At 43.5% G+C, this 20,650-nt stretch overlaps 2 protein-coding genes across 13 annotated transcripts in view; one reads left to right on the plus strand and one right to left on the minus strand.

Moving 5' to 3' along the window:
• Positions 1-20,650, minus strand: part of Macrod2 (mono-ADP ribosylhydrolase 2) — a 1,947,949-nt gene that overhangs the window by 1,638,450 nt on the left and 288,849 nt on the right. The gene's annotated exons all lie outside the window — the stretch shown is intronic.
• On the plus strand, positions 1,364-15,186 carry Flrt3 (fibronectin leucine rich transmembrane protein 3). Of its 2 annotated transcripts, none has more exons than XM_021661050.2 (3): positions 1,364-1,605; positions 9,179-9,956; positions 10,934-15,186. In XM_021661050.2, exon 3 carries the CDS (start codon positions 10,975-10,977, stop codon positions 12,922-12,924), a length of 1,950 nt encoding a protein of 649 aa, XP_021516725.1. In that variant the 5' UTR covers positions 1,364-1,605; positions 9,179-9,956; positions 10,934-10,974; the 3' UTR covers positions 12,925-15,186. The 2 variants fall into 2 exon arrangements, with proteins under 2 accessions (XP_021516725.1, XP_021516724.1); XM_021661049.2 differs by having other exon boundaries at positions 9,179-9,373.

A 20,650-nucleotide genomic window follows, 5' to 3' on the forward strand; every position in this document is an offset into this window, starting at 1 on the left:
AATCCAGCAGTCACCTCACAGTTTAACCTGCACTACTTCTGAGAAACCGCCTTTTCAACAGATGTTAAAATGCTAAAAGTCCTACTTGGCTTCTATTGGCCAGTCCTCAGAAGTCAGCAAGAGAGCAATCATGGAACAATAGGTGTCAGAACGTCTCTTATCAAGGGGGTCACCTTCCACTCAGATGGCACCTTTCTTGGAGGGGAATTCAAAAGGTCAAACAGCTGCCACACACACAAACTAGATGAAGCTAATGAAGAGAAAGTAGCCGCTTACTCCTGAGACAGACAACCAGCCTTCAGAGACCAACAGAAAATTTCCTAGAAAGGATAAAGTCAGGAACCTGGAAGAATCGAGTATATACGGAGGATAAAGGGAATGGCTGTTTGGGTAAATACAGAAACGATATCTACCTCTTCAAACCATTTCCCTAGGAGGAAGCTCACCAGTCCAAAATAACAGAAGACTGATGAGAAAAATTGTACCTGGAAAGTAAAGTCTTAAAATCCTGTTAATGAGGCACAGAAATCTCAGTGTCTTGCAACTGTCAATATTTATTCATGTACTCAAATGAAAACGAATTAGTCCTGGCAGAACCTTCTCTCACCTATTCTAAGAACCTGCCTCTGAACCCACACTCACGAAGGCAGAGAAGGTAAGAAAAGAGCTCTAGCCAGTCTTCACCCTTTATTTCAGGAGACTGTTAAATCTGAGTGACGGCACCCACTTAGTTCTAAAGCAGAAGTGTGCTCTACGCGCACTGGTCAAGAGGTCTCCGTAACAGAACGTGAGACAAGCTTTATTATGTAAAAAAATAAAATAAAATAAAATACTTGTGGAGGAAAAAACCCTTCACTTCCCAATAAGACTGCCTTCTTCAATACTTTTATCTTTCTCTTGTTCATTTTTCCTTTCTCCTAAGTGACTCATCATTTGAACCAGCTTTCTCTTCATTTGCCAAATAAATATCAGTTGGTATTGCCATCCTCCATTCTCCACAGATATAACATGATTACGATTGTAACGTAATAAAGTGATCTGACTTTCCTTAACTTATTTTCCATACGAACGGCTCGGGCATGAGACACCTGTGTCTCTGTTGTGATCTTATAAATATCCTTCTAGTGTACCTGTGTTTTTCTGAGTGTAATGGTAAAGTTGAGGGAACGCGGAGATTCCGAGAGCTGCCTACAAACCAAATGGCATCCTGGCTTTGGCAAGCTGAGCGGCTCATTTCGGCTTCTCTCGCCCCCTCTAGCGTTGGCAAAACTCATCTGTTTGATTATCCAGTTACCTCACTGAACAAGAGCCCGGCTAAGTCCTGCCCACCTATGACATCACCCCTTCCTCCACCACTGCGAGGTGAAGCTTTAAACTTCAGACTTGGAGGTGGGCTGCGCGCAGTCAACTGGATGCTCCCGCGCGCAGTGCTCCGCGCAGCAGCGATCAGAAGCAGGACGGGCTCCCGGCTGCAGCTGCTGTGGCTTTGTGTGCGCTGGATGCCGCGCTCCGGAGACGGGGGAGGGTTTTCACTTCAGCTTGCAGGCAATGGAATTACAGCGGTAGCAGCGGGGTATAAAGGATTGCCTTTTTCTCGTCTTCCCGGTAAGTGTTTTCCATGCTTTTTCTTACCATTGTCCCGGAAACTTCCCTTGCTGTGACTCTCTAGAGAGAAATGACTTGCTTAGTTCCAAGCGAGCCCCACGGTAGCCACGTTTGCTCGGTCAGCAGGACCAGCCAAAGATGTGCGTGCATGCCAGCCAGGGAAAGTAATCAAATAGCCAAATGAGAGAAGTTTCTTACAGACTCACATCGTTAACAAATAAATAAATAACTAGCTCCTCTCTGTTCCAAGCAATTGCTATCGGCACAAAGCTTCACGGAAAACTGCAAGTTGGAAAGTTGGGTGTTTACGATAGAATGGGAGGCAGATTTTTCCCGGTACCAGAGCGAAGGGTCGCTCACTTGGTGTGGGCTGTGTGCGTGGTGTGCTCGCCAGTCTCTGTTTTTATAACTGTGAAAGAAAATCAGTGAGCCCTCAGCCCCGAGTACGCAGTCCGCGAAAAGCCTCCATGTCGCTCACGGCCAGCAGGGCTGCCCGGGGAGACTGTGATGCCTCGGTGGAGGGTAACAGCTACACCTAGACCTGGAACCTCGCACTGCTCAGCCTGCCACAGCTCCTTCAGGCATTTCAGGCTCGGGAATCTCAACTAGGAAAGTCACAGTCTCGGGCCAAACCATATTCCCAGGCCGGGAGAAGGCCAAAACCCATCGCTTGGGCGAGTGTAGAATGTGACCAGCATAGTAACTGAGTAAGTCCACCCAGAAAAACTCACAAAGCTCACCCGGGAGCCTTGCTTGAGGTATGCAGAGACGCGAGCAGGGAGCAAAGACTGGAGCCCTCACCAAACGGCAAAGGCAGAGTGCCCACTCACTTGGAACTCAGTGGAAAATCTCATCTTGGAACAAATGCGTGTAGACTACAAAGCTTCCAAAAGGCATTTAAATGTATCTGCTTTAAAAAAAATGTTTTTCAGTAAATTGTGTCTGAAACAAAATGGTTGCATGAAGGTGAAGAGTGCAACAGGCCCGTCTTTCCCCAACACTGGGAGGGGGCTTATTTATTTAGAATTAATTGGAAATAGAAAATGTTGGCGTTTCTCAATTGCAAAATCAAACGGCTTTAATAATTGGTTATTTTGATTGTTCTCAATAAATCTGCACTTCAAAAAGCACCGATTTGCTGTGTTGTTAGGATGAAACATGATCAGAGCCATGGAAAGTGCTTTGGCTGTAGCAATTCCTTCATTCATCTCTAACTGCACAGGAATATCCTGACCAGGATAAAAAGAAAGGGTGAACCTGTCAGCTCCCAGGCTAGAATCACTTATCCCTGACTCCGAGTGACAGGTGACTGACACCTATCTCTTTGGAAATGAGTAAGGAAAGTAATCCTTTTAAAGTACCGTAAGCATACTGCTATTACTACAAAGATTAAAAATCACAGTATGCTGTGACCGTGCGAAGGTTGGGTATTCCGCTTAGCTTCAGGTCTATACGGATGCACGTACATCTACATACTTGTCAGCCCACAGTGAGGGAAAAGGTTAAAAACGTCATTACATGTGTTTAACGAAAAAAATCAGCTTATTCCATTAACAGAAGACTCCCACGGGCTAGAAAATATATTAGTAAATGAAGAAACATAAAGAATTCATCATTAGTAGGGTATTCCAATAGTGGCATCAATCAGTTATTAATTAGGCTTTCTGTTTCTTGGCATACCCCTATTAAAATCGATTCTTACTAGGTTCAAATGTCCACTTAAACAATTTCTGAATCGAATGTTCATGAGAGACATAACTGGCAGCAAATAAAATTTTTACAAAAGTGTGAAAAGAACTACAAAACAAAACAGGAAATTTGTCATGACTAAATGTGGCAGCTAATAGAGCCTATGTTTCTTTTGCTTTCAAGTGTTAATTAAGGAGCCTCCGATTCTATCAAAACTTTTTCAGAGCTAAATGAAGCGGTGTGAAATAAATTTGGTTGAAATCTTGTGGCTGTCAGACTTTGTTAGCGAGCTATTAATTATCTTTACCCCAGTTTCTTCTCTGGCTATATCGCCCAATCAAATAGAAACTCCAATTATACTCAGCGTCTCCTGCCTAGGGATACAAGACCCCAATGAACAGTCAGTCTCTCCAGATGAAAAATACAATTATCAGTTTTAAACATGCAAATGCAAGCAATGCAGATTTTCCCCTGTGCTTTTCTTGGCCACACATCCCAAGGCAGTCTCTTTCTGGGTTATTTTGAACAGTTTTAAACCTAAAACATGTTAATGGCTGGGAGTATACCTTATTTTAATATTATATGAATGTTTCTTGCATTTTAGTTATGATAGGCCAATGTTCGTATGAATGGTAAATTAAATCTGGTCATTTAAAAATATTTAGTTTAGAGTGGCCATTTCAAGTCAGTCTCAATCCTCTTCCCTTTTAGAGGTGGGTGGGCTCCATAGCAAAGAATGTGATTAATGTGATTAATGGCAAAATCTAAAGCTAAGGTAAAATTTCTGAATAAACCCTTTTCTGAATTCTCTAATCCATGCCAGTCCAGTAAACGGCATTATAAATAGTTGTTGCATGTCAAGTGAAGAGCACCATAAATAAAGTCAAGGAGGGAGATAGGATTCAGTGAATTTCTCAAAAGCCTTGATTCCTCCCCCTCCTCCTCCCCTAGAACCCACCATTCCCACCCCCACCTTTTGCCCCAGAGGCTTTCACTGTTCTTCTCAACGGGAGGCTTTGTTGTAATTAAACCAGAGAAAAACTGGCCAGCAGCAGCCAACATCTGACTTGCGGCTTCTGCAAGCAGTGTTCTGGTAGAGTATACCACCCCCCAGCGGGCAAACGCAACAGTAAATCTCAGCAACAGCAGCCCGCAGGATGGGGTGCGCCCCGGCATCTTCTAACATGCTTCAGACTCCAAACATCACCAACCCCATTTCCAACCGAGGGATGGCTCTTGCTAAACTGTTTTCAAGAAAGGGATCCTTCTTTTTTAAAACCAAAATAGATATATTCCTTTCAGAGAGCACTTTTGAAATGTGTCTAAACATCACAACAACACAGACAGTTTTGAAAGCCATCTTATGCCGCAGCAGAGGGAGCTTCCAGGACTCGGCTGTATCCATTAACAAGAATCCACAGAATCCACGATAAGGAGAAAGGCATAGAAGACAATTTAGCCGATAGGTCGCGTCTCTGTGCCTTGTATCTGCACAATCTCTCTCGCATTCTAAAATCAAGTGTCAGGGATGCATGAAGAGCTCTTTCCAGGTACTAGTCTGCCCAAAGGGGGAGAGTCAGAAATTGCTTTCACTTGATGAGACAATGACAGCTTCTGTTCTTTCACTTCCCATGCACAAGTTACCGTGGCAACTTTGAAGAGAACACCCGCAGGCCACGTTTGCTTCAGCATGGCTTCTTAGAGCGTGCCACTGGAGTGTGGGTACGGCGGCTTCGTGCTAGCCACGCAGCTTAAATTAATAAACGCCTTACTCAGACCTAGAGAAGCCATGTATTTTCTGATTTCAGCTGCTCTCGCTAACCAGAACAGAGACTGTCACAAAGGTGACTCAGATAAATAGTTGTCAAACTATTGCATGAAAATGCAGAGTGTAAAGGGCGGCTGGGTTCACACGCCGGAAGTGGACCTTTAGGTCTGCAATGTCAGTGTTTCTGGGTTGATACAGGCAGGCATCCTTTATGTCACAGCTGCCCACCTGTGGGCACACACTAAAGCCCTGTGCGAGTCACCTCCCCTCAGTTGTCCCAACTTCGTTCAGGCCTGAGCTCTCTAATTCATTCAGTCTGAACATCATGGAAGGAAGCGCCTGTGGTGTAAGGAGGGGTACCACCTCACCCTTTGCCTTAAATATGCTCGATTCCACTTTACAGACAAACTAAATGAAGCAAATGCAGAATTAAGACACATTTATAACAAACTCAGTGGGGCAATCCTGTCGCTTTGAGGAACTTTTTATCTCCTGATTTCCATAAATTAAACAACCTTCTTCAGGTTAGAACAGACTCTGGACAAAACCAAGTATAAAAAGGCGCACATGCTTCTCCGCCTCTTGGTAACCCCTGCAGACTTCCTGACTGAGGAGGACAGTTAGAGGCCCTTCTGCTTGCCTGTTAAACAAAGGCATTGGGACTTTCCTGAAATCTGATGATCGTGGAGAATTTAGCAGCCAGACAGGCTGCTTCGAGAACGTTTTGCTGTCACTCTTCACTAACGCAGTCCAGTCTTCCATTTTCGCCTGCACATGGCTGAAATACTGTTCACTGCTGCAGAACCTTAGCATTCACAGGTTGTTCATCAGGTGAGCAATTTCCACCTTCCTAAACAAATTACTTTCCTAATGTGCTAGATGCTGCTCGTGGACATTCCAGCTTAGTTAGAAACATTCACAGCCGTGGGCAGATTCGTGTAAGCATATATTTGGTATATATCTTTGGTATCAGAGCTTTACTAAAAATAATGCAACTAATTTTGATTGCAAATCTTAAATGCTGTCTTACTTTTAAAATTAATATTTTTAAAAAGTTTCTGCCATTGAGAAATCACTCTGTGAGTCAAATTAATAAAATGGAACTCAAACCTCAAAACATTGACTTGATGTAGACTTTCTTCAAAGTGTATTGATCAAACAAGTTAAATCAAAGTTAACTTGAGTAAAAGGTAGTAAATACAAGACTCACGAAGTTATCACTGCCACACACCTCTACTTTCAGCCAACTTACATTCTCGAAACTGAAAGAGTGCCTCCCCAGGCAAAGCCTCCTTCCACTGGGAGAGAAGCAATCACGTAAACATATACATGCCATCAAGTTCTTGATTCGACCTAAATGTCAGTGTCTTGTTGAGAAGCAACTTACTGATATTTACTAGTGTCCATAAAACACCTCCAAAGAACAGCATCTTTATCTATTCATGTACTTCCTTTTGATTTATTATAAAAATAAATTAGAGATTTCAGACTGGGTTAGGGTTATAAACCATTTGAAAAAAAAAAACTTTGAAAAGAAACAATCAAAAGATGCCTGTTGAAATAATCTGCTTCACCAGTAAGGTGAGTGTGCTTTTCTTTTAGCTGAGGCTTAAGTGTTACATACGTAACGATTCCATTAAAAGCAGTTTTAGAACACCTAAGCACCAGGACTCTGCTTAGGCTTTCTCCCAAGTTCCCCCAGGGGCAATATCTTTCTGGAGGATTGATGCTTCTGGTTCAAAAACCCTTTTCAAGCCCATGCCGACAGACCCCTCTGAAGCCAGGGCTGTGGAGCTGGCCAGCGTCTTCACCATCCATACTCAACCACAGGCTCTGTGCCTGAAAACCAGCTCAGAGACCAAGTGTAGGTATGGGAGTTGCTTATGATGGAGAGCTCACTAGAATATTAAATACGCCAAAAGACCCTATGTAGCACGATGGCTTAACTATGAAGAGGCTATAAAATGCAGTCAACCATAAGCTCAGCAGTTTCGACCTGAAATGGTAGGGGCAGGTGAGAGAGCTGTATGTGAGTGTCCATTTGCCAGACTGCCCTTCTCTGAGCAAGCATTTGTTTTTATGCTTTTGCTTTTAGTTTTAATGAAATTTGAAGAGAAGTGAACGACATTCTTCTCATGATTTAGTGAGGCTTAAGGTTTTCTGTCAGTCCATACTGTTTGCACTTTTTCATGAAGAGCAAATGTTGAGTTTGCATATCAACAGTGGTGCTAGCAATTTTGTAAGTGCAAAACAGGTAAACTGAATTAATCTCTGTTTTCACATCAACACTTATTCCATCTCTGGTTAAAAAAGTAAGATTCAATTCATATATTCTTAAGGCCTAGTTTGGCAAAATAGACGTGAGATTTTTCTGTTCCCTCTTTTTCCTTTGAAAGCAGCTAGTGCAGCTATTTTATCCCCGATTCTCACTATGAACCTCACAGTGTGGTCTGTCCTGAGTGAACAATCAGCCATTTTCATGTCCCAGTCAGTGGATCCTCCTTCTGACCTCTGAAGTATGCCCTGCTTACCAAGGCCCCAGAACATAAGAAATACTTGATGACTGCCCAGTTTTTACATGTTCTCACTTGCCATTTGCATAGTAGTTTTAAATTAATTTCTAAAGCAAGTTAACGGAAGTAATTATCTCCTTTCCGTAAAACAACCATGATTTCATAGGTTGGATTATTTTCAAGGTTAGAAAACATTTACAGCAAAAGTGACTTTGTAGTTATAATTTCACCAGCATGGTTTCCCACTCTCACACACGTAGAAGGTAACATTTTATAAGCAAATACACTATTGAAATCTAGTAGTCATATGAAAAGCCCTTACATTACCCATAAACCATTTAAACTTTGCAGTGTGGGCACTTTGCAATATACACGAGTCTGGTTTATCTATCTACCAACTACTATTTTTAGGTTGCTTAAACTTAAGAAAATGTGTATTTGCCATTTTGAGTTCATTTAGTATTAATATAATCCACGACATCATTAGTGTCTAGTGACAAACTAAAAGAAGTGGGAATTTTGCGATAACAGATAGTAACACGAAGCTGGGTGGCAGCAGGCAGAGAGGCAAACCAGTCCTTTAGTTTTTAATCTCAGGGTCGATATTCTCATGTACCCAAATGTCCTCTGTACGTATGGAAGATGACGAATGGGTGACCCTGAGTAACCCATGCTCACGCTTATCCCCTTGTCCAAGCCCCTAAAAATCCTCATGAGTCTTCTATCGGGATGATGGGCAAAGCAGTCACAGCTCAGTGACTGGTCCTTTTTCAGAAGTGAGAACTACAGGCTGTGGGGGGCTAGCATATTTGCCCTTTACACCAAGAAGGAGAGATGCCTCAGGGCCCTAGGCTCACTAAGCGACCCCTGCGCAGAGATGGGGCAAAATAATGGCCTTCCTATTGGAAACATAGCTTTTTTTTTTAATTCAATGTGCTAAAAGAAAAGTATTCTCTTTTTAAAAATACAGTTTTTAAACACAGTTTTTAACTGGGACTTGAATTTCTGTACTACAATGTGGGCAAAGCCACGAGTCTCAGAGCTCCCAGCTCACAGGAGAGCCCAGCTGTAGCTTCAGGAGGAAGATGAGGGCACCACCGTCGTCAGCCAGGAAAAAGCAGAAAAGCGACGCCTTTTTAACACTTTAAACCGTAGACGGTGTGAGTCATGAAAACATCTTCCAGCAGTTCAGAGTGATTACGGTGTTTTTATCAAAGGCCTTCACTGCGCATTTGCTCCTTCCTTTGCCATGCTCTTCTTTTAAACCTATGCACAGGCATCAGGAAGGGAACTTGACCCTGACAGGGTCTCACTGCTTCTTAAGTGAAGTTTTGCTTCTGTGTTTGAATTCAGTGTGACACTAAGGATCACTTAACAACGGGAGTTACCAGTTGAATGACAGTCTTGTATCTGGCTACAACTTAATGTATACAGTTAAGTTGTAAACACAAGCAGAGAGAGGTCATTCCACCATTTCCACCAGCCGCATGACGGGAGATGTGTCACTTAAGGGAAACCATTGATGGTACACCTCTAGGAAGTTCCTCTAGGAAGTTAATTTTCAATATTAATAGTATCACTTTTTTTTTTCTTTCTTTAACAGGAGGTGCTCAGGCCTGGCCTGTTTTAAAGAAGAGAAATATAAAGGAAATTGGACGTGCTTCCTTCTCTTCCCATGAAGACTGTTCGCATTGCTTCCTTTGCTTCTTAACAGAGACTCTACTCATTCTGGGGGAACGTGGCTGAGACGGAAATCCTGCAAAGGCAGCAAGAAGCAGAAATAGCTATCCCACAGCAGGTAATCACACCTCAGGATGTAGCTACTGTACAGAGTGTGTACTTGGATAATTCTGGATGGGAATAAAGGTAGGGGGAGTGCCTGGAAAACCTGTTACTACACAGGCCTTAGCATCGCGATCGGCTTTCTTCATGAGCAGCTGAACTCTTTGTCTCTGACCACATTGCACAGAAGAGCCAATAAGAATTTCAAAGAGGGCAGTTTCCACTGAGGGAATTAAGGTATACAAAAGGAGTCATCACATGAAACTATCAGGAAAAAAAATATATATATATATATATATATATATATTAGGAAGCCACGTGTCCTCCATAGTGTCCGGAAGCTGAGCTGTTTCTGGCCCCCACTTTAATGAGCTTGCCCACGTGCCCACGTGCCCACCGTGCCGAGCGAAGCACAGCTGGATGTCCACTGGCAGCAGCACACCTGAGCTGGAGGTGCCTCTGGCATAGGATTACTTGAATAAACAGTGAAGAACATTTCCAAGGAGGAAAGAGTTTTACAGTCCCAGCCCCTCACCAAGAAAATAACATATGTGCATTGGACTGTGACCCACGTAAAATTACTTACATCGCTCAATAAGGTAGGAAAAATATTAAGCTATTTCATTTTCATGTCTGAAATTATAAAGGCTGGTTAATAGCTAGCGGTGCAGAAGGGAGGATGACACGTGGCGTCTCCACAAATTTATAGTTCTCCAGCCGGTGAGGAGACTGGAGCCAGCTTAGAATTCAAAGACAGACAGTGTGCTGTCGGAACGTGTGAGGCTGAAAGTAACAAAGACCCGGTCAAGTTATCAAGCCACGCAGTATGAAACGCAGCAAAATGGGTACAGGGGAAGAAGGTCAGCACAAAATGGAATTTCCATTTTCACCACCTTGACAAATGACTTGGACAACTCTTTTCCTGAAGAAAGTGAACTATTTCTTCCTAGTTTCTTTCCAGAAATACCTTTTAAATAATGTCTAATATTAATATTAAGAAATAACGTTAATATCAAAAGCAAATGCTTGGCTTTACCAAGGTAAAAGAACTCAGGTGTGTTTAGCCAATTATTCCAGAAGAGGAAAAGCACAGAAAAGCACAGGTGCTCCCTTACATATGCCTGTACTTTCCTGATCATTTGCCAAAGGAGGCAGGAAACACCGGCAGATATATAGATATGTCCCATGTAGTAATAACAAAGTGTGTCGCTCTAAGTCAGTTTCTATGAATATGTAAAAAGTTAGAAATTTGATAACCTTCATGAGACTAGCTGAATGATATAAATTATAATAAATTATAATTTATGCCTTCGTGAGACTAGCTGAATGATATAATTATAATTTAAAATATTTTGAATATGTAATTATATTTAACATTTTAAAGTAAAATGGATTTAAACGTGATAGTTATAAATTTATACTTTAGAGAAGCTCGAGGCAAAAAATGAGTGTGTTTGTTGATAGATACAATGAATGCTGGCATGCTTTTCTCTTAAAATTAAAATACTGAGCCTGACTACATATGTCTCCATTTCTGCATCTGTTCTTGAGACCCTTCTGCTGTTTCTCCTTGCAGCGACAGAGCGGCCCGCTGTCCAGACCTCGACGCTGCTGACCATGATCAGCCCAGTCTGGAGCCTCTTCCTCATCGGGACTAAAATCGGGCTGCTCTTGCAAGCGGCTCCGCTGTCGGCCATGGCTAAGCCCTGCCCCTCCGTGTGCCGCTGTGACGCTGGCTTCGTCTACTGCAACGATCGCTCCCTGACATCCATTCCGGCCGGCATCCCGGAGGATGCCACGACGCTCTACCTTCAGAACAACCACATCAACAACGCCGGCATCCCCTCCGACCTCAAGAACCTGCTCAAGGTGCAGAGAATATACCTGTACCGCAACAGCCTGGACGAGTTCCCCACCAACCTCCCCAGGCGCGTGCGGGAGCTGCACCTGCAGGAGAACAACATCAGGGCCATCACCTACGACTCGCTCTCCAGGGTCCCGTTCCTGGAGGAGCTGCACCTGGACGACAACTCCGTGTCGGCGGTGAGCATCGAGGAGGGCGCCTTCCGCGACAGCACCCGCCTGCGGCTGCTGTTCCTGTCCCGGAACCACCTGAGCACCATCCCGGGCGGCCTGCCCAGGACCATCGAGGAGCTGCGGCTGGACGACAACCGCATCTCCACCATCTCGTCGCCGTCCCTGCACGGCCTCACCAGCCTGAAGCGCCTGGTGCTGGATGGGAACCTGCTCAACAACCACGGCCTGGGAGACAAGGCGTTCCTGGGCTTGGCCAACCTGACGGAGCTGTCGCTGGTGCGGAACTCCCTGACGGCCGCGCCCGTGAACCTCCCGGGCGCAAGCCTGCGCAGGCTCTACCTGCAGGACAACCACATCAGCCGGGTGCCCCCCAACGCCTTTTCGTACCTGCGGCAGCTCTACCGGCTGGACATGTCCAACAACAACCTGAGCAACCTACCGCACGGGATCTTTGACGACCTGGACAACATCACCCAACTGATCCTTCGCAACAACCCCTGGCACTGCGGGTGCCAGATGAAATGGGTGCGGGATTGGTTACAGTCGCTCCCCGTGAGGGTGAACGTGCGCGGGCTCATGTGCCAGGCCCCAGAAAAGGTCCGGGGCATGGCCATCAAGGACCTCAGCGCCGACCTGTTCGACTGCAAAGACAGCGCGGTGGCCAGCACCGTTCAGGTCACCACCGCCGCACCCAACACGGCGCATCCCGCGCAGGGGCAGTGGCCGGCCCCCGTGACCCGGCAACCGGACATCCACAACCCCAGGCTCACCAAGGATCAGCGGACTACCGGCAGCCCCTCGCGGAAAACCATCCTCATTACTGTCAAGTCCGTCAGCGCCGACACGATCCACATATCCTGGAGGCTCGCGCTGCCCATGACCGCCCTGCGACTCAGCTGGCTGAAACTGGGCCACAGCCCAGCCTTTGGATCTATAACAGAGACCATCGTCACGGGGGAGCGCAGCGAGTACCTGGTCACCGCCCTAGAGCCCGACTCCCCCTACAGAGTGTGCATGGTTCCCATGGAAACCAGCAACCTCTACCTGTTCGATGAAACGCCTGTCTGCATTGAGACGGAAACTGCCCCTCTTCGAATGTACAACCCCACGACCACCCTCAACCGCGAGCAAGAGAAAGAACCTTACAAAAACCCGAGTTTACCTCTGGCCGCCATCATTGGCGGGGCCGTGGCCCTGTTAAGCATCGCGCTCCTGGCTTTGGTGTGTTGGTACGTGCACAGGAACGGGTCGCTGTTCTCGCGGAACTGTGCGTACAGCAAAGGGAGGAGAAGAAAGGATGACTATGCAGAAGCCGGCACTAAGAAGGACAACTCCATCCTGGAAATCAGGGAAACTTCTTTCCAGATGCTACCGATAAGCAATGAACCCATCTCCAAGGAGGAATTTGTAATACACACCATATTTCCTCCAAACGGGATGAATCTGTACAAAAACAACCACAGTGAAAGCAGCAGTAACCGGAGCTATAGAGACAGTGGGATTCCAGACTCGGACCACTCACACTCCTGATGCCGCGCCAAACTGTTTTTAGACCTAAGAAAGGTGATGGTAGGAGCTCGGTTCTACTGCAAAACACTGGAAAAGAGACTGAGAAAAGCAATGTACTGTACATTTGCCATATAATTTATATTTAAGAACTTTTTATTAAAAGTTTCAGATTTCAGGTGGCTGCTGCGATTGATGTAGTGGGGACGCCTGAACACAATTCTCTATTTTAGTATTTTTTAGTAATTTGTACTGTATTTTCCTTGCAGATATTGAAGTTATAAACCATTTCCTTTGTGTTCTACTGAGTAAGATGACTTGCTGACTGTGAAAGTGAATTTTCTTGCTGTGTTGAACAATCAGGACTGCGTTCACATGAGATCCTTGTAGTATAAGCACAGGCCGTTTTTCACTTTGGTATTAATACAATGTAAAAAAGAAAACTGGCTGAATGAGAAAATAAATTTCAAAAACTAGTTATGAAATAATGTTCCAATGATTAAATTTGTATTATCCCAGCAGTATTCAATAAATCAAAATATGTGACATAATGGGCAATATGAAACTTGCACATCTCATTTTACCCTAGGCAAATTAAATGTCCTTGAGAAGTTAAGCTTATTTTCTGAACTGAATACATCGGCTGGCGTAAAACCACGTGAAGTCAGCTGTTGAGGCTACGTCAGCAGAGCTAGACAGATCACACGGCTTCACAAGAACAGCCTAAGTGCAGGGGTATGTGTACTTATAGAAACCACGACAACTTAGACGTCTATATTGTAATCAACACCTATACTAGAACTGCATCTGGAGTTTTGCCTGTACCATCCAGACTCTTAAAAAGTGAATCCTAAACACAGAACTGTTAGTGTTCATGATGTTTTTTTATTATAAAGGATGTCCAAGCAAAGCTGTCTGCATGGCAGAGAAGGTAGTGCCGCCATCAGCAATTCCTCCAGCAATCCAGGGAAAATAGTGCTTTAAGTAAGTGAGAATTTCAAAGAAAAATAAACACTAGAAATCAAATTTAGATTTGGCTATATGAGATGCTTGAACGCTGTACATAAATATTCAATTTCCTTTCATGATGGAGAATACTGCCCAATACTGTCACAGTTCCCAGATGTTACATAATGGACTTGTAATGTAACATTTCTTTACAGCTTCCTACTGAATTGTGAGCTATTACTTGTTTAAAAACCATACCACTTTTTGTTGCCATGATTTTTTTTTCAACAAAAAAACCAAAGTGCATTGTACGCCCTTTGGCCAGTCTTGTATGTGCCTTGATCCAACGCTACATGTATTCAGCTTTTGAAACTCGACAAATTTTTCATACTTCCTTAAATATGAAAAATTATGGTCTAATTGCTGAATAAACCTTAAGAAAAACACACAGAATAATTGTGCTTGCTTTCGGAACTATGCTACCATCACTAAAAATAGGAAATTGCCAGCACATTAGTCCTAAACATCTCCATGTATTTTTCTAGGCATAAAAATAAAAGTTAAGTACAAATAAAGGAAACAACATTATCTTGAGGTTCTGTATCATTTCTATATTGAAGAGTCAGTATTTTGTGAATAAACCCATTTTTGGGAGGGGGGGTTCCACTATTCGCTCGGTTGATAAAAAACAAGAGTGATCTCAATGCCTTTTTCTCTTATGAGCACTGTTGCCATTGTCTGCTCTGATACTTTTTAAGGGTGGTCTTGGAGAAGCTTATTTGTCTTTTAAATATCCTTTTGAGGGAGTGAGGTGGCATCAAAAGATCTGGATCCACTTAGCAGATCAAACCCCGGTGACACAGCGACCACCCATAAGTGCAGCGTAGAGTTCTACACCAGCGGCAAGGGCCACCGTGCAGTGCAGGTGTTCTGAGAGCTGCACAGCGCTCTGTCACATTCCTTCCTGCCACTGTGGAAGAGAAAACTGTTTCCAGAGCTTTGCTGAACACCGTGGCTTCTCCCCTCCTGACACAGATCGACGGCCAACTGGAAACCTTATTTATTTGGCATCTTTAAAATGTTACTCAACATTTTCTCCTTTGACTTCCTACCATAGAAGATGCTCATTTTCTATGAACGAATGGAAAGTACATTTGACACCAAATATGAAGAACATTTTTCTAAAAATAGTTTCTCAAGGTTTTGAAGGGTTCAACTACAGTTCTGCTGAAGTTGGGGAAAGGAATGGGTAGTTTATGAAGACCTATGGTTTACAAAAGTGAAAAATGGATTGTATCAATTACTTTCCAATTATTAAAACTTGGATAAGCACAGAAATTTTTATGTATATTTTAGTATACCCCTTTTTATTATTTCATGTAAAACAAATCCAAACATGTTCTACATAAAAGTACACATCATCAAGTAGATAAAAATTTACTATTTACTTATCTTTAGCTCTCAAAGGTTAATCTCTCTCAAAGGTGAGAGATTAACAAGTTATACATGGATTCTATGAAATCCATAGTAAAATAATAGGAACAAAATAACTTCAGTCTTGAATGTATAGACTATGTAGATTTAACAAGAACACAACCTAAAGAAGAACATCAGAAAAAAAATCACTCCCTTGCCAAACGTTAGACCAAAATCAGAGGTTGCTTGTAGATGCAGTAACCTGTAACTGAAATTACCGTGCCAGCTCTGGCTCCCGTTAAAAACACCGCTGTGCTCTGCCTGTTGGCGGGGCTCGCCCTTCAAAAGTGTCCCCTTGGGTCAGGAGAACTAGTGAGAAGCAATGCTTTCCTAAGGACATTTTGTGGCTTCCTGCAGCGGGCGGTTCCATGAGGAATCCCTCGGGATCTGCTAGTGCTGGAAAGCGCCTTGGAAACGGGTGTTGAAGGAGCCCATCAATGCCGGATTGTTCAATCCGAGCCACTGGAAACAAAGGTGATGTTCAACACTCACTTCTCCTCCTTAGCATGATTAGCAAATGCAGCATCATCTTGAAATTACAACTATTGTACCTTTTGGCTGGAGATTTATGGTTCAATTAGCAGGAAAAAATAACATTACAGGTTGAAAGACAAACACATAATATAAAAGAAGTTTATTATCTCTTCAATATAGAAAGAAAAGCAATTGCATATTTGAATAGATCAGAGAAGTCCCCATGAATAAGGTAAAATGAGGACTGAGAATTGGAGGAATGTAACAAGAAAACAAGAAAAGCAGATATTTGCCATGAGGGAAAATGTTGAACAAAATCACCCAGAAGAAATAATCAATAGCCCTGAACCCTGCCATTGGTCAGAATCAAGTGGGAATGATTTTATTAGGACAACCATGCCTCAGGGCAGACTTACAGAATTAAAGTCTCCCAGGCAAAGACGGGTATGGGTGAGGACTGCAGCCAGTGATTTAGAAAGTATTTGGAGAAAAGCCAATGGTATAGATAAAATGCACTCTTGAAGGAGGAAGACAAAAAAGGGTGGATTTGGGGTTTGCTCCTTTCTGGGTGGTGAGTGTGTTGCCAGGCTTTGTGGTGTGGTGTGTGAAATTCCACGTTATGACATCTGCCCTGACGGTTTGGGGCTATGTTTTTAAGCAAGAGTGTAAAAGTCAATACACTTGAAGAACATTTGGTAGAAAAAGAGGATATTCTAGATGAGTGAGGGGACCAGAAGCAGATGTATTAACACAACACTGTTGCCGTGAAGAGAAATAAGAGTTGAAACGAGGAGAAAGCGGAGCCTAGGAAGAAAGAAAACAGTGCCATGGCGTAAATGACAGACACTGTTCAGGGCAGGTAAGTGCAATGTTGGCATGACAGTCCAGGAAGACGGAAGACAGTTCTGATGATGCACTTCTCGGGATTTTTGTCTTTGTTAGTACTGAATGGGAGACTATGCACAGCACAGAATAAGAGGTTTATCCTCTTATTCTTCATGCTGTTCTCTTTAACAATCAAGAGCATTCCAGGTAATGGATTAAAATCAGTTTATGTTCAAAGAATTTAAAGTTAGTAAGAAATTCTACAAGAAACAAGGTTAAAAACAAAAACAAAAAACAAATGGTCAGCATTGGGGAAGGAAGCCTATATAATAACAGGCTGTTATTCAAATGGAGAGGATGGATGAGACAGCCCACAGGATAACAGAAACACACAAGATGAGTCAAAGCAATACCTCCTCTTCTGTAAGAGCACAGAAGAAAAAATGACTAAGCACAAGAAAAGAGCACAGAAGAAAAAATGATTAAGCACAAGGAAAGACAGAAGCTAGGAAGGTGTCTCAGTGGCTAAGAGTGCTTGTTTTGCAAGCACAGGGACATGAGTTAAAATCTCTTGCACCCATGTAAAAAGCTTGGCATGCATGTATATGCCTGCAGCCACAGCACTGGGCCTGAAACTCACAGATTCCAGGTCCTGAGAGCTCCCTGGCCAGTCAGGTTAGCCAAGCAACAGGCTTCTTCCTCAGTGACAGGCTCTTCTTCTTCTTCTTCTTCTTCTTCTTCTTCTTCTTCTTCTTCTTCTTCTTCTTCTTCTTTTATAAATACATGAGGGTTTTTAATTGTATACGTGTTCAAACATGGAACACAAACCTTCTGTGGAAACAGAAGAAGAATGCGGCCCTGAGGTCTAGGGGTACAGAGTTTTGTTTTTGTTTTTTTTTTCTTAATTTTATTTTATTAATTACACTTTATTCACTTTGTATTCCCCCAAAACCCCTCAATCTTCCCCTCCTGGTCCCACCCTCCCTCCCCTTCTTCACGCATGCCCCCCCCCAAGTCCACTGGTAGGGGAGGTCCTTCTCTCCTTCCTTCTGATCTTAGTCTATCAGATCACATCAGGAGTGACTGCATTGTCATCTTCTGTGGCCTGGTAAGGCTGCTCCCCCCTCAGGGGGAAGTGATCAAAGAGCAGGCCAATCAGTTCATGTCAGAGGCAGTCCCTGTTCCCATTACTATGGAACCCACTTGGAGACTCAGCTGCCATGGGCTACATCTGTGCAGGGGTTCTAGGTTATCTCCATGCATGGTACTTGGTTGGAGTATGAGTCTCAGGAAAGACCCCTGTGCTCAGATTTTTTGGTTCTGTTGCTCTCCTTGTGGGGTTCCTGTCCTCTTCAGATCTTACTATTTCCCACTTCTTACATAAGATTCCATACACTCTGCCCAACAGTTGGCCAAAAGTCTCAGTGTCTGCTTTGATAGTCTGCAGGGCAGAGCCTTTCAGAGGCCCTCTGTGGCAGGTTCCTAGGTTGTTTCCTGTTTTCTTCTTCTTCTGATGTCCATCCTCTTTGCCTTTTGGGATGGGGATTGAGTGTTTTAGTCAGGTTCCTCTCTCTTGATTAGTTTCTTTAGATGTACAGATTTTAGTAGGTTTATCCTATGTTATATGTCTATATGAGTGAGTATATACCGTGTGTGAGTATATACTGTGTGTGTCTTTCTGCTTCTGGGACAGCTCACTCAGGATGATCCTTTCCAGGTCCTGCCATTTACCTGCAAATTTCATGATTTCTGTAAACTTGTGCAACCACTCTGGAAATCAATCTGGCACTTTCTCAGACAACTAGGAATAGCGCTTCCTCAAGATCCAGGCATACCACTCCTAGGCTTATATCCAAAAGAGGCTCAAGTACATAATAAGGACATTTGCTCAGCCATGTTTGTAGCAGCTTTATTTGTAATAGCCAGAAGCTGGAAACAGCCCAGATGCCCCTCAGTGGAGGAATGGATGCTGAAATTGTGGTACATCTACACAATGGAGTATTACTCTGCAATGAAAAATAAGAGAGACTGTTCTTAAAGGAACAAGGCTGAGCAGAGATAGAGGAAGACAACTAACATCTTCAGGTAGACAGGGGCAAGCACACACATACAAACACAACTCACATCCACAACATACCCATACACCCACACAGAAGAAAGGAGAAAACAAAGAAGAAAGAAATTACACAGGAAGAAAACAATCATGGGAAGAAAACATGAAGTCAAAGAACGAGAATTATTAAAGCAGATTGAGAAGTGTAGCGATGACACCATGATATTAGAAGATACTGCTCAGTATGGGGGGAAAGCCTGACCCTTCCCCCAGGACAAAAGCAATGCTGCCAGAGTAACAGGGCAGTTCTCAAGGGTACTGACAAGTTAATGAGAGACAAAGAAAATAAAAACAATGATTATGCTAAGTCTGCTAAGGAGCTAGGAGAGTGAAGGCCTTTTGGTAGGTCAGTGAGAGGGCAAGATGGATTTGCTTTAAAGGGAACCGAATACCCAGAGAGAGATTTATTGAGCTCAGTAAGAAAGGACATGTAGAGATCAGATTTTACAGTGAGGTCAAGTGAACAGGGAAGAAAACTGAATGGTTAAAGAGAAGGAATGCAAGTCATGGATGTGACCTGGGTCAAAGTAAAAGGCCACGAGGCAGAAGCCACAGTCTCGGAAGAGTCTAGCCAGGACCAAGCCAGGCCCTCAGAGACGTGTGAAGTATGGGTACTGAGTGGAGTTTGAAAGGCTCAGTCTGAAGATGGGGATTGTGTCCCAAAGAGAGAAAATGGAGAAAGTGATGGAATTAGGTAAGACATGGATGTCAAAAGAATAGTTATGACAAAAACAGATCATTCAAGAGTCTAGAAGAATTCTTGAACACAAGCTGCTTACATTTCACACTCTAACTACAGCCCTCTCACGTCACTGCCCAGTGGTAGTGAGGGATGTGGCAGGAAACAGAGAAGGTGTTTTCCTCGGGGAACAGATGTCAATTAGTCAAGGTAGGGAAAGAGTGTTAACAAAAACTTCAGTCACCTGGGAAACTGGAATCCCACATACTCACCCCCCAAAGAGATTGACATGGACTCAGTAGAAGCAGGTAGGAGTGAGGCTGGATGTAAAAAAACATGAACCTACAGAGAGTTGGGGAGGGCACAGTGTCTGTCACTCGGGTCCCTTACAAAGGAGAAGGCAGCAGAGACTCCTAAGCAGTGTGTGCATCTGACAGAGGACTCAGGAAAGAAAGCTGATATTGCTCTATTTTGTGAACATCAGGACAGAATTAACTCCAACTTCATTTCAAACCCCACACAGAAGTATTTCTACCCAAAACACTTTCATGCGCCTTCCCACAAGCCTCATGGGACTCTAGTTGAAGGTGTGACAAATCACACGCGAGCCCCTCCCAGACCCTATTTCTACAACAGACAGGCACAAGGAGATTAGAAGTAAACCTTAGGGTTCCCTAGAAAGTTTCCTTTTTTCATTTTTTTCTTTCTTTCTTTTATTCTTCTTCTTCCCCACCCCCAGGAGGCTTCAAAGGGAAGCAAGCAGCCACAGGGGTGTGGAAATAGGGGATAATAGGATTTTACAGCCTGATTGTGTGCACACACAAAAGCATTACTTAGTTTTCAATGCCAGTTGGCTAGAGGGGAGGGAGGACTGTCTAGACAATTACTACCCAAAGTAATTACCCTGTTGAATGCACAGTGGGGCTCGGGCAGTTCTGACACTGCCAAGCTGAAGCCAGCTCATATCACTGATGCACTCCCTCATTTTTATATCCTTCAAGTGGGGCACACACAAGTATACATTGAGGAAAGTCTGGATAAAACAAAAGCCTAGCAAAGGTCTTTTAGTAAAGTGGGTTTTTATAAAATTAGGGACAGTTTATGGACAGACCGGACACAAGCATTGTTGATTATGTTTCTGATGATGATGACTACCACTTCTTAAGAATTCTGTCAAATATTTTTAACACATTTTAATTAACAAATCCACACATAGGAATTTTTGGCCTTTTTTT

Source organism: Meriones unguiculatus, chromosome 4, assembly GCF_030254825.1.
Source record: "Meriones unguiculatus strain TT.TT164.6M chromosome 4, Bangor_MerUng_6.1, whole genome shotgun sequence".
NCBI classification, from domain to species: Eukaryota; Metazoa; Chordata; class Mammalia; order Rodentia; family Muridae; genus Meriones; species Meriones unguiculatus.

Bases quoted from the DNA above. Each gene is read 5' to 3' on its own strand.
- Flrt3 (XM_021661050.2), top strand. From the start codon at position 10,975: ATGATCAGCCCAGTCTGGAGCCTCTTCCTCATCGGGACTAAAATCGGG.